The following is a 13,527-nucleotide window of genomic DNA, read 5'->3' as shown; positions in this document are numbered from 1 at the left end:
ATATAATGCTAGCATTAGCCCCTAACTGATTTACTAGCACGACCTCTAACCCTAACCCCTGGTGTAGACCGAGCGCGGAGCAGCATGGTGTCCACAGAGAGCGCGTCATCCACCTATGAGGAGCTGGCGCGGGCCTACGAGCACGCCAAAATGGAGGAGCAGCTGCGCCACGCCAAGTTCACCATCACAGAATGCTTCATCTCGGACACGTCTTCGGAGCAGATGACGGCAGGCACCAATGACTACACAGACAGCCTGACATCCAGCACGCCCTCCGAGTCAGGCATCTGCAGGTTCACCGCCTCCCCGCCCAAGCCTCAGGACGTCAGCCGAGTCATGAACATGGCCGTGCCCAAGGCTCACAGACCGGGTGAGGCCGCGTAGACACATAGCTAGCTCTGCTATAGCTAACACTTGAGTCCTGAGCTCTGTTGCTAACCTGTTGCTAACCTTCGCTAACCTTCATCAGGCCTGTAATGCTATGGGTTTGTAAATATTTACTGCTGATGTATTCACTCAACTGTTGAATATGCTGAAGATAATGATGTAGTAATGCCACTTGATGATGTAGTAATGCCACTACTACTTGATGCAACAAATGTGGAGTTTTGCAGACAGTTCTTTGCATAAATTACAGGGACATGTATTAATTAATTAAGCTTATTCTATTGACGATAGTGCAACAACATTACATTGCAGAAATACCAATCTTTAACATTGAACCACTTAAGTCTGTGATCTACTATGAGGTCACTTTATCTTATAAATTCAGTCTATTTTTTTATTAAAGTCATCATCTCTATTCATTCTATATTTGGCTCATTGTAGAGTAGATTTTATTAAACTCAGACTTTGTAGACTTTACTCAGAAAACTGTGTAATAAATTGCACTAGTGTCTTAAATCTATATCATTACTTATTTAGGTTATAGAAAAGCCACAGTCTCCTTCATCCATTACCCCAATGTGTATAATGAGACATGGGGGGGCTTTAAACCACATTGTAAATGTTGTCATTCATTTAATGTTGATCAAGGCCATGAGGACAGATTGCAGCATGGCGGTATGAGAATAATTCATCACTGAAGTATTCTTTGGCATATAACCTCAATAACCAGGCAAAGTTTGTATACATACATTTTATAATTAAGGCTAGGTGTTCCGCTAGCGGGACAACTTCCGGTGAAACTCCATAAACATTATGGATATTAAACATTTATGTACATACAGGTGTCTTATATCGGTTTAAAGCTTAAATTCTTGTTAATCTAACTGCACTGTCTGATTTACAGTAAAATGTACAGCGAAAGCATGCCATGCGATTGTTTGAGGACAGAGAGCCACACAACAAAATATTTTTCCACCGGCCAAGGTTTTATAAATTCACAAATAGCGATTCACTTACTTTTGAAAATCTTCCTATGATTTGTCATCCAAAGGGTCCCAGCTACAACATGTAGTGTCATTTTGTTAGATAAAATCCTTCTTTATATCCCAAAAAGTCTGTTTAGTTGGCTCCATCGATTTGAGTAATCCACTCATTCAACATGCAGAGAAAGGAATCCGAAAAGCTACCTCTAAACTTTGTTAAAACAAGTTCAAATACATTTCTATTTCATCCTCAGATTAAAATGTAATTAAACTATAATCTTTAATACGGAAAGAAGTATGTTCAATAGGAAAACGGTATTAGCAGGTGCGTGTCCTCTTCGTCGCGCGCGCATACACGAATTTCGAAGTCTGTGTCCGTGTACTAAAACTCATTATACTTCCTCATTTTGGAAGAAACAAGCCTGAAACCTTGAACAAAGACTACTGACACCAAGTGGAAGCCATAGGAATTGCATACTGGGAGCTAGATTTTATTATTTACCTATATGTTCCATTGGAAGAGCATTGGATTTTCTTCTACCACATCTATTGTGTTATAGTCTTCTACATTATTTTAACATTTCTACAAACTTCAGAGTGTTTTTTTTCCAATTGTACCAATTATATGCATTTCCTGTCTTCTGGGCCTGAGCAACAGGCAGTTTATTTTTGGCACGTCAGTCAGGCGGAAATGGAGAAAAGTAGACCCTAGCCTGAAGAAGATTTATGTAAATTACTTTCACATACTGTATAAGCTAGTTTTGTTGGTTGGAGTGGCAGATGTGATGAGCTTGTATCTGAGGGGGTAAAGACATTTCTATTTCCACCCAACCCTTCCCCCAGGGGCAGTAATTTCTCTAATGAAGTATTTTGAACTGAGATTTTTCCATAATTTGGCCATGTTATTTTTAATTCAATGGTGTTGTTTTCCAAAAGCTAACTCCAATCTCTCTCTCTACTTTGTCCTGTAGGGGGCGAGCTTGTGCACCTGCCTCCTTACCTGCGCATGGACTTCCTGCTGAACCGGGGCATGTCGTGCACGGGTACTGGAGGGAGGGGTGGTGCCGGGGGGGAGGGGGCCATGGGTCAGGCCTGTCTGGAACCCCAGAAGAGTCGCTCCCTGAAGCGGCCGTCGCGTATGGCGCCCCCTACACCCACAGAGGCCCCCCAGGCCACCAGCAGGGCCAGCAGCAGGGACCCAGTGCCCCAATGGCAGCCAGGCTCAGCCGCCACCCTGCCCCACAGAGAGGGCTCAGAGCTGGCCCAGGCCACCAAGCTCAGCACCTCCCAGGAGTCCCTACTGGACTCACGAGGACATCTCAAACAGACCAACAACCCCTACGCAAAGTCCTATACGCTAGTATAACACCAGAGGCATGGGGCCGGACTAAAACTCACACTAACACTGGACTTATTACACAAGTGCAGTAAACTTGACTCTCACCACACAGTCCTGTATATAACGCCCCCTTTCTTCTTAAACGAGGGATAACTTTTACTAATCTCCTTTTATTTATTTTGGAGCTTTCTTTGTTTTTTAAACTTGTGAGAAATTTCACTCATCTGAAATGACACGCAGAGCTTGACAAAATATTTACGTTATGCGGGAACATCATTTATTATTAATTATTATTTTTAATCAATAATTATTAATCATGGATTATTTGTTGTTAGTTGTCAACTTTTAATGATTATTAATTATTGATTACAAATGATCAATTATTACCATTACTACACTGTTTTAATAAGAACCTGGACAACTTTTTTCCGGAGTGTGAGATGATAATTTGGAGCCCATCATTTTTTTTCTATGGAAAATTCCTTTTAAACACTGAATGAAACTTGGGAAAATCTGAAATCTGAGAATGAAAGCAATCGACAGCAATCCAAACTTGTCAGCTGCTCTCAAATTGTTACTTTTTGAAGAAAAAATAAATCTATTTCCTATGGATGCATGGGGACTGACCAATTAAAGACTATTATAAGGATTATGATCACTACTGGACAGCCCAGTTGAGCATTTTGTCACACTATGAAATGATCCAATGTGAAGATTTATTATTCTTATTACTATAAATATATATATAAAAAGAGATCACTTTTATTTGTGGATATTACAGGGAAGAATTGATTTGGTTAATGAAGTCCTTAGTCATGTTTGCACATATCTCGTTTTGATTAGGAAATGGAGTCACTATTGATATTTCTCTGTATTCCATTCTCTGATGGTGCAATATGAAAAAAGATTATGAAAATTATATGGATACTATTTGCTCTATACTGTACTATAATGAAAATAATGACTATGTTGTGAGTATACTTACAGGGCGGGACAAACTCCAGCTATGTATCAGGTGTAGTTTACCACTGCTAATTTGCCAGGGTGGTAGATGAAGTTAGCTAGAACAGGGAGGGTTAGAGATTTAACGGTTTGCACTTCATGACACCCAAAAAGTGTGTCCAGTCAGAGCCCCTATTCTCAGTGCACTAGGTAGAGTCTTCAAGACTCTCACTCTCCTCTTCAGTAGATTTACTGTTGCTGCATTGCAGTGATGCTCCTCTACAGGGAAAAAACAATGAGACAATCCAACAGAATCCCCCTTTCAAACCAAACCTAAAGTCTATGGGAAATATCTATCTAAAGTGTGGATATCACAAAACTGTCTTGTTGTTGTCTACCCTGGCCCATTTCTTTCTTGCTTTAAGTCCTGGAGGGAGAGTTTGATAAGAATGCTGTGAGGTTATTAATGCCAGTTTTTATTATTAGTTTTAATTCATTGTCTTCATATTCCTTTTAACAAGATGTTGCTTTTTATTTTTAACATGGTGTTCACCATGGTGGCACTGAAATAAAGAGAGCTTAACACACCGTTCAAATTTGATTAATAAAAAGGCTGTTCCCAAAATGATCCTGCAAATTTGGACATGAATGACTGGCGATGGGTCTTTTTAGAGGCACTGATAGAGGAGGATGCCTCCGAAGGTTTCCCTGTGTGGGTCACTGGGGGAGTGAGTGAGTGAGTGAGTGAGTGAGTGAGTGAGTGAGTGAGTGAGTGAGTGAGTGAGTGAGTGAGTGAGTGAGTGGGGTGGGGTGGTAGTGGTGGATTTTTGGATAACTCATCTTAAAGGGAAACTGAACGTAAAAAGCAACTTCTCTGGTTGAAAATGGCCTATGTCAGAAACATATATTCCAGTGCCAAAATTGACAAAAAAGTTTAAGTAGAATAACTTTGCTTATAAAGTCAGTATATTCCAAAACAGAGTTTTGTGAGATTTGTGTAACTGAGGTCGTCATGACTTATATGAGGGTTGGGTTTGGATTACAATCATGCCCATGAAATGGGATTGTATCGCCAAGGGAGAATTGTTATGCACTGAGAAATTAATGCGGTGATTGCGCTCTATCCAATCATAGCAGCGAACCTCCAGACAGCGAGACAGACCTGCCTATTAAGCAACTCCCCAGACTCTGACTCATTTACATAAAACAACTTGTCGCCAATGTTATGTTGAAAGAATATTTGGCCCCTAAGCCCTTTATGGAGTGAACAACTTGCTAATGTGTTTGATAGTGATCACTCAAGTCTGCCACTGTTTTGGTCAAAATGAGAATTGAGACAACTGCCTCTTGTCAATATTCCAAAATTCCAAACCCTTTCTAGAGTGTCTCGTGTCCCGCTGCGACCTCTTTTGTAAGATGATTCGCTATGAAACGCTGCCAGACAGACACACTCTCTGGTAATAAAGTAGTTTTTCATGCACATGTTATAACTTGAGAAATACTTCACTAAACACCTTAGCTAAATGTAAAATTGTGCGACTAAGACATCGGCAAAAATGTGAAAATTACAGATTTCTTGATTTATCTCTATGTTGTTGCTATTGTGCCTTAAGAGGGACAAATAACAGTAACTGCCAGGGTACGATAAATCAAACATAACACACCCACATCTAACCACACCCCCAAGACTCAAATCTCATTTATCTTTTTTTAAATTATTATTTTCTTTTTTTTCTCCACACCAGATACAAGCATACACATACAAACAACAAATTACAGACGCACACAAACAATGACTATCTCATCTGCCCAGGTCCGCATGCTCACCCCCCCCCCCGTCCGTCCGTCCGTCCGTCCGTAGTACCAGCATTATTGTTTGCCACATGTCCTTAAATTGTACCAATTTGTTTTTCTGAGTTACCCATGCTATTTCATTAATTAATCATTAGATTTTTCCATGGTGTTGATGATGGCAGATTAATTGATTTCCAAGTTTTTAAGTATATGTTTTTTAAAGATGAGTGATGGAAGAGAATCATCCAGCCCATTGGGTATCTCTCACTGTACCCCCATATGACATGTCTTGAAATATGCAGACAGATGGATTAAAAGTTAGTTTACATTCTAATACTTCTGACAGCCAACTTTCTTGCTCCGCCCATAACCTTTGGACTTTATAGCATTCCCAGAAAGCATGAATGATTGAGTCATTGTTCATTTTACACTTAAGACATGACTCTGCCATTGTGCCGTGGAATTTGTGAATTTTGTCTCTTGTATAATAAATTGTAAACATTAGTTTATACTGGATTAAGCGTACATTTTTGGGTAAGTGTAATTTCATTAGTTATGCTCCAACATTCCCTCCATCTTGTGACAACATCATTTATTTTTAAGTCTTGGTTCCAATAGTTTATCTAATTTATCTTAATGAACAGCAGAAAAATGCATGCGATTCGGTGAGTTCAGACACTCTTTAAATGAATTTAAACAACAGTCATTGATGATCATCACATTCATTACAGCACTCATGAGTCTCACAATACTAAAATTTTCCAAGTGAAAATATTGTTTGTACCAATGACCTTGAATGTTTTTTCAGTGCTAAAGATATTAACCAGCGCTCATTAATAACTTGTGCACAACTCTTTGCCTGCAGGTGGCAGTGTTGCAAAGTTAAGCTGTCTATTTTCATTGAATAACACACTTCATCAATGTATCATCTCTAGGTAGCCTCAAAACATATCAGATAAACTTCACACTCACCGTCTCATATTTCTAGTAAATTTGGTAATGGTTGCCATCCTGCATGCTTCAATGTGCAGTGAAGAATGTGAGACGGTATATTCATATTGACTGATCCAATGTGTGGTGTTCTTCAAGACTATTAGGAGAAGGTTTAGTTATGGGGGGAAAATGTGACCTGGCAGGATCAATAGCCAGGATGGATCAAACCAATCAATCATTTTGTTCTTGCTGCAAAGAAGTGTCTGTACAAAAACAGTGAGAATTAGCCTACATTCAACTCTCATGGCACTGCTTCGGATGTGTTCTGTGTATAGACAAACCTAAACAAAAACACACTCAGTTGCTGCTGGAATGCAAAGGCCACATGTCAGGGCCTAACAATTAAGTCCCTTCAAACACAAACTCTCTAATATGCCACTAGCTAGCACAACTTGGCATTTTAACCCATTAGGTGCTGAAAACAGCTCCATTTCAATCCCCCAGTGAGTGGGTGTGGTGTTAGGCTAGTAGCTGTGACTTTGAGTAAGAGGCGCTTACTAAATTGGTCTATTGATTGGGAGCCTTCCAGACTGTCACTCTGGAGATTCAGCCTGAGTTCCCCAACCGACGCCTCGGCCTGAAAATTGCTTCCACTGTCCTATATCACAGACTGGGGGGCTAATGGGAAGGAGTATTACTCAGCATGACAACTTTATTCGCCATCCTCTTCTGAAGTACACAACAAATTAAATGCAGTGACAGAGATTTACTCAGCCCGCCACACTTGGCCGTTATTAACTGCTGTCATAAATAAAAGTTGCGGGCCGGACTGAATTCCCTCTGATATGAAGGAGAAATATGGAGCTGTCTGTCACTGGGCCGGGCTGGTATGTTGATTGCATCTATAGATGGACGTGGAGCGCTGCTTGATTTGCTTTAATTAAGACATGTTAAATGCAATCACATGGTCGGCCAAGGGTGTATGTTGTGTGTGGAGAGGGGGGTATGGAGTTGGTGTGGCATCTGGTGTGACATATGGAACATAATGTTTTTTTTATGAGATATTGGGATATGGGTACATGATGACAGGGAAGTAGGAAGATTAATCGTTTCACAGTCCTCATTTCAGATTAAAACTACGACCATATGACTCAATGGAGATGATATAAAAATTATTGAACTGGGTGTGTGTTACCGTTCAGTTGCTGTACCGTACATCCTTCTGGGGTTCAAGAATCCATGGCATGGGTGTGATTGCTCAGAGTTTTGGACCTCCAATTTACTCTGAAGTCAGTATATTTATCCAATGTACCACCATCCTACTCAGTATACTGGTCTATCTCAACTCCTACTCCCAACCCTGGTTCGTATGCTGGCTTCCTGCCAACGTTGACATCAAACAATGCTGCAGCATCTTTCAGGAAGAGAAACCACTTCACATATCTACATAATGTTTCCTTATGCCTCAGTCCAAAGAAGACCTCAAATAGCCAGGCAGCACATCCCACTGACACCAACGTCGCAAATATGAAGTTCCATCTGCATGGACTCTGGGGTGCACTAACCCCTTGGCAAATCTCTACTGTAGGTTAAATCACTTAACAGCGGTGTTAGTTAGCTTACCAACAGGGTCATCCCAGTATATTTTCATTCAGAAACTTAAAATGTACAAATGCCCATTGTAAAAACTGCATACAGTACATAACAGCAAGATTTTGAGAAAGTGTAAACGCGAAGACAGAGACAGAGTGTCATTGATCTTGGGCAATGTATTTATAGTAGAGCGTTGAGTGTCTGTCACCTCTGACAGAGACCCTCCATTGACCACCAGCACTGAGTCATAAGGCTGGATCTCTTGGTGCCTGAAAACACAAGTGCTTCAGCAGCTGTCAGTAGAAAGCATGAATAGGACATTCTTGGGTTAGGGTCAGCCCTAAAAACATTCAAAATAGACTGAAGAGGATGGTATAGTTCCACCATAGTAAACCGTATGGTGTGGCAAATCAATAGTCTATCTATGCAACACATGTAGATGTCAAACCCAATACATGTTAATGTCATCGTCACCAATCAACTGCATTACAGTTAAAAACGACTTTGACTACAGCACCACCACCGGTATGCTAGCTCTGCTACCAGTTTATATCAGCGCGAGTTAGCATTTAGCAGTCACTTCTTCTAAACCTGAAAACTTCTAATGTGATAGCCAAATATATCCAAATTAGACTTTAGTAACCACACCGTGGGCCTTTTACAATACACAAATCATGACGGATTAGACAAATATCCACTGTTAGTTCATATTTGTTAAATGTGCACCAATCCGTTGTTCTTCTTCAGTCCCCCACGGCCTGCATTCCATTGACCTCTTTACCGCATCTATAGCCAGGTTATAGATTCCTGTATGTAGGATTAGAACTTAAGGCTTGCACAACCTCAGTGATAGTATTTTTACCGCAAGTTTGTGTCCCGGGATCCCGCTTAGTAGCTTAGTGGTTAGCTGCTAGCCGTCAAGCTAATAGAGCAGGCTAGTAGTGTTAGCCACCTAGTGCTTTTATCCATGGCTGGGCACAAATGTGATAGGTGCAAGATGATTTCCACACAAGAGGAGGGAGGGAAAGTGGAATTGATCAATGGACAAGAGTCTGTCTGCCCTACATGCATCATCATCAAGCAGCTTCGGGAAGAGATTGTCCAGTTGCTTGAACAGATGCAGCAAAAGCAGGACCTGCTTTCCAAGTTAACCGACCTGGCGACAACCCAGGAAAATCCTATCTCAGTCTCGATTGCCTCCTACTGCAACCAAGGTGAGTCGGGCGGTGTCTTTATATTGAATGTAAGAATGCAATAAACTGATATACAATGATTTAATTATTTCCAATGACATTTTCATGCTTACTGAAACCTGGCTTAAACCTGAGGATTGTAGGACTCTAAATGACACTACCTCTCCAGCCTTTTCTTATGTAAAGAAATCCAGTCCTTATGGCTGTGGTGGTGGGGTGGCTGTCATTCACAGAGACAAGTATACAGTGCATTCGGAAAGTATTCAGACCCCTACCCTTTTTCCACATTTTGTTACATTACAGCCTTATTCTAAAACTATGTCCACACAATACCCCATAAAGACAAAGCAATATTTTTAGCAAAAAAGTCAGGTCATCTGATGCAGCATTCCATCACTTTCCTTCTAGGTCAAATAGTCCTTACACAGCCTGGAGTCATTGTTCTGTTGAAAAACAAATGACAGTCCCACTAAGCGCAAACCAGATGGGATGGTGTATCGTTGCAGAATGCTGTCGTAGCCATGCTGGTTAAGAGTGCCTGACAGTGTCACCAGCAAAGCACCCCCACACCATCACACCTCCTCCTCCACGCTTTGTTCCCAGAACAAATTGGAAACCAAAAACGGACGTTCCCACAACATCCAGGAAAGCAAATGTGCTAGCTGGGCTCATTCCTATTATATTCACACATGGCTCAACATATAACACAGATCTGAAAACAAATTCACTGTAATTGGTAACATGTTATATTTGTAAGTTTGGCATATAGAACATACTGTATATGTAAGGGATAATGAGGTGTATGGGAAAGTTTGAGAATCCCATTATGTATCTATTGGATCTTTGAAGGCACTTGATCAGCAGGGTTTCAGTGCAAAAAGATTTTAAACAGTTGTCTCAATTGACTGCTGCAACATTACTGTCTTTAAAGCCATATAGTAAATCACCTAGATCGATCAATGCAGTCAAGTTCAGATTACAGTGCAAGCTCAGGATGAAGCTGTTAAGCTAAGAAGCCTGTCAAACAGTGTAATGATGCTTAGCTTCAAAATGTTCATGGTTCAAGCAAACACCTTACCTATCAAGCTGACTTAACACGTTCTGCCTACCTCAAATCCTATATGATATACTTTTGTTATTAAGATACCTTTAAAAGTTATTTGAATTGATAATGTAAGGTCCTACAGTTGAAGTCAGAAGTTTACATACACCTTAGCCAAATAAATATTAAACTCAGTTTTTCACAATTCCTGACATTTAATACTAGTAAAAATTCCCTGTCTTAGGTCAGTTAGGATCACCACTTTATTTTAAGAATGTGAAATGTCAGAATAATAGCAGAGAGAATTTATTTAAGCTTTTATTCCTTTCATCACATTCCCAGTGGGTCAGAAGTTTACATACACTCAATTAGGGAGCATTGCCTTTAAATTGTTTATTTTTGGTTAGCCTTCCATAAGTTTCCCACAATAAGTTGGGTGAATTTTGGCCCATTCCTCCTGACAGAGCTGGTGTAACTGAGTCAGGTTTGTAGGCTTCCTTGTTCACACATGCTTTTTCAGTTCCGCCCACAAATGTTCTATAGGATTGAGGTCAGGGCTTTGTGATGGCCACTCCAATACCTTGTCTTTGTTGTCTGTCGTGGTCATTTCCTGCATTACTAAATGAGGAGAGTTTACAAACCACACACCAGTCAGAGTTATACTTAAACTTCATCTTTAATTATATGAGCTTCACCATAGGCCTAACCCCATAAAGGTGTGTAGTAATTTAACCTTTATTTATTTGTTATTATTATTTGTCACTGATATGAAAGATACGTTCCTTATGTTTCCAAAAACTACCGCAAGTGATGCAATATTTGGTTGTGCACTTTTTTGTGAAACTTTTCAATGTTTGTATTTCAAATTTTTGTGTGCCTGAAATGCTCAATTGATGCAGATTTGAAATTAATAACATTGATTTAAAAGAAATCCCGCTATGCCCTCAGACGAACCATCAAATAAGCGAAGCGTCAATACAGGATTAAGATTGGAGGATACAGGATACAGGATTAAATACAGGCTTAAAAACTGGGGAGTCTTACTACACAGGCTCTGACACTCGTCGGATGTGGCAGGGCTTGAAAACTATTATGGACTACAAAGGGAAACCCAGACATGAGCTGCCCAGCGACGCGAGCCTACCAGACGAGCTAAAGGCTTTTTATGCTCACTTCGAGGCAAATAAAACTGAAGCATGAAAAAGAGCACCAGCTGTTCTGGATGATTCGGTGATAACGCTCTCGGTAGCCGATGTGAGCAAGATCTTTAAACAGGTCAACATTCACAAAGCCGCGGGGCCAGGTGGATTACCAGGACAAGTATTCAAAGCATGCGTGGACCAACTGGCAAGTGTCTTCACTGACATTTTCAACCTCTCCCTGACTGAGTCAGTAATACCTACATGTTTCAAGCAAACCACCATAGTCCCTGTGCCCAATGAAGTGAAGGTAACCTGCCTAAATGATTACCACCCATAGCACTCACGTTGGTAGCCATGAAGTGCTTTGAAAGGCTGGTCATGGCTCAGACCAACAGCATCATCCCAAATACCCTAGACCCACTCCAATTCACATATTGCCCCAACAGAGCCACAGATGACGTCATCTCAATAGCACTCCACACTGCCCTTTCCCACCTGGACAAAAGGAACATCTATGTGAGAATGCTGTTCATTGACTACAGCTCAGCGTTCAACACCATAGTGTCCACAAAGCTCATCACTAAGCTAAGGACCCTGGAACTAAACACCTCCCTCTGCAACTGGATCCTGGACTTCCTGATGGGCCGCCCCCCCAGGTGGTAAGATTATCAGATTATTGATTATCATCAACACTGGAACCCCTCAGGGGTGTGTACTTAGTCCCCTCCTGTACTCCCTGTTCACCCACGACTGCGTGGCCAAACACAACTCCAACACCATCATTAAGTTTGCTGACGACACAACAGTGGTAGGCCTGATCACCGACAACAAAGAGACAACCTATAGTGAGGAGGTCAGAACCCTGGCAGTGTGGTGCCAGGACAACAACCTCTCCCTCAATGTGAGCAAGACAAAGGAGCTGATCGTGGACTACAGGAAAAGGCGGGCCGAACAGGCCCCCAGTAACATCAATAGGCCTGTAGTGGAGCGGGTCAAGTGTTTCAAGTTCCTTGGTGTCCACATCACCAACGAACTATCAGGTTGGCTCCCTTGTCAGACTCATGATACTTACATTTAGGTCAGTGCTTGCAAGATCCACTGACCACTGTCCGTAATGGTACAGCATTTGTCTTCAGGATTAGCATCCTGGAAAGACCCATCGAATGTTCTCCCCAGTTGCACGCACACATGTGACATAATAGTCATTTTCGGTGCAGCCTATCCACCCAAAATGAAAAGCAGCAACCACTGTCGAATGTCTTCATTCTTCTGCAAATAGTGCAAAGTATAATTTACGCTATGGCATCCATTCACAACACAGTGTGTTTTTGTGGGCATGCTGGTTAGTAGCTTGCTAGCTAACAGTCCCACCACAGATGAAAGGTTACCAGTGTCTTTGGTTGTACGTTCTGCTTGAGCTAGCTAAAGGTTTGTAAATGAAGCCAAAGCAAGGCGTAGGTGGACATGTGATGAGGATTTTAAATGAATTAAAATTATAAGATGCTACTGGGACTGTTGATATTGCAAACACACAACTCAAAGCAATAGGCAAGAGAAGAATATGTTTTTTTTTTGCATTTTGAACATGTTTATCTAACCAGCTTATTTAGCTGTTCTGTGTTGCTATCTAATATTAGAGCATGGATAAGCTTTTTAATTAAAAAAAAAATATCATGCCTGCTTATATTGAAAACCCTACTTGGACGTCCCACAGTTAGAATACAATTCTCCACTTTTCCCTGAATGTTGACACTTATTTCAGGTCTCAATCCAGTTTAGGTAAACTCATGACAAAAAACAAAAGAAATATATCCAAACAGCCAGCTACGAAGCAGTGTCCCCACATAGCTTTGCATCAGGTCCCCTGATGATCCAATGATCTCAGGTCATTTGTCCTACTACTCAATAGGAATGTACTACTACTCATGCATGAACTACAATGTTGCCTTTTATGGTTTATTCATGACATTACTACTAAGACAATCCATAGTGCTGATTATAATCTTTCAACACCGCATTTTAAAGGATTGTCATCTAAAAAAAGATAACTTCACGGGGTACACGGAAAATCAGTAAAGATAGTTTCAAGTGCTTAAGACACATTTCAGAGTTTATTATGTTGTAGCTCCAAGATATCAGCAGTATTAGCTTTCAGAGCCTGTTCAACCTCCCTAGTGAT

General features: G+C 40.9%; 1 protein-coding gene across 3 annotated transcripts in view; it reads left to right on the top strand.

The window, feature by feature from the left end:
• The window catches only part of LOC109892709 (Down syndrome cell adhesion molecule homolog), a 147,340-nt gene extending 141,386 nt beyond the window's left edge, over positions 1–5,954 (top strand). For 2 of the 3 annotated variants that reach the window (XM_031826615.1, XM_031826614.1), the window contains 2 exons: positions 68–370; positions 2,342–5,954. In XM_031826615.1, coding sequence (XP_031682475.1) covers positions 68–370; positions 2,342–2,736 — 698 coding nt within the window. In that variant the 3' untranslated portion in view covers positions 2,737–5,954. The remainder of the gene's footprint in view (positions 1–67; positions 371–2,341) is intronic. The other variant, XM_031826616.1, reaches the window with a different exon arrangement.
• The last annotated feature ends 7,573 nt before the right edge of the window (positions 5,955–13,527 follow it).

Source organism: Oncorhynchus kisutch, linkage group LG6, assembly GCF_002021735.2.
Source record: "Oncorhynchus kisutch isolate 150728-3 linkage group LG6, Okis_V2, whole genome shotgun sequence".
Lineage (NCBI taxonomy): Eukaryota > Metazoa > Chordata > Actinopteri > Salmoniformes > Salmonidae > Oncorhynchus > Oncorhynchus kisutch.
This window is presented reverse-complemented; position numbering and strand designations above follow the sequence as displayed.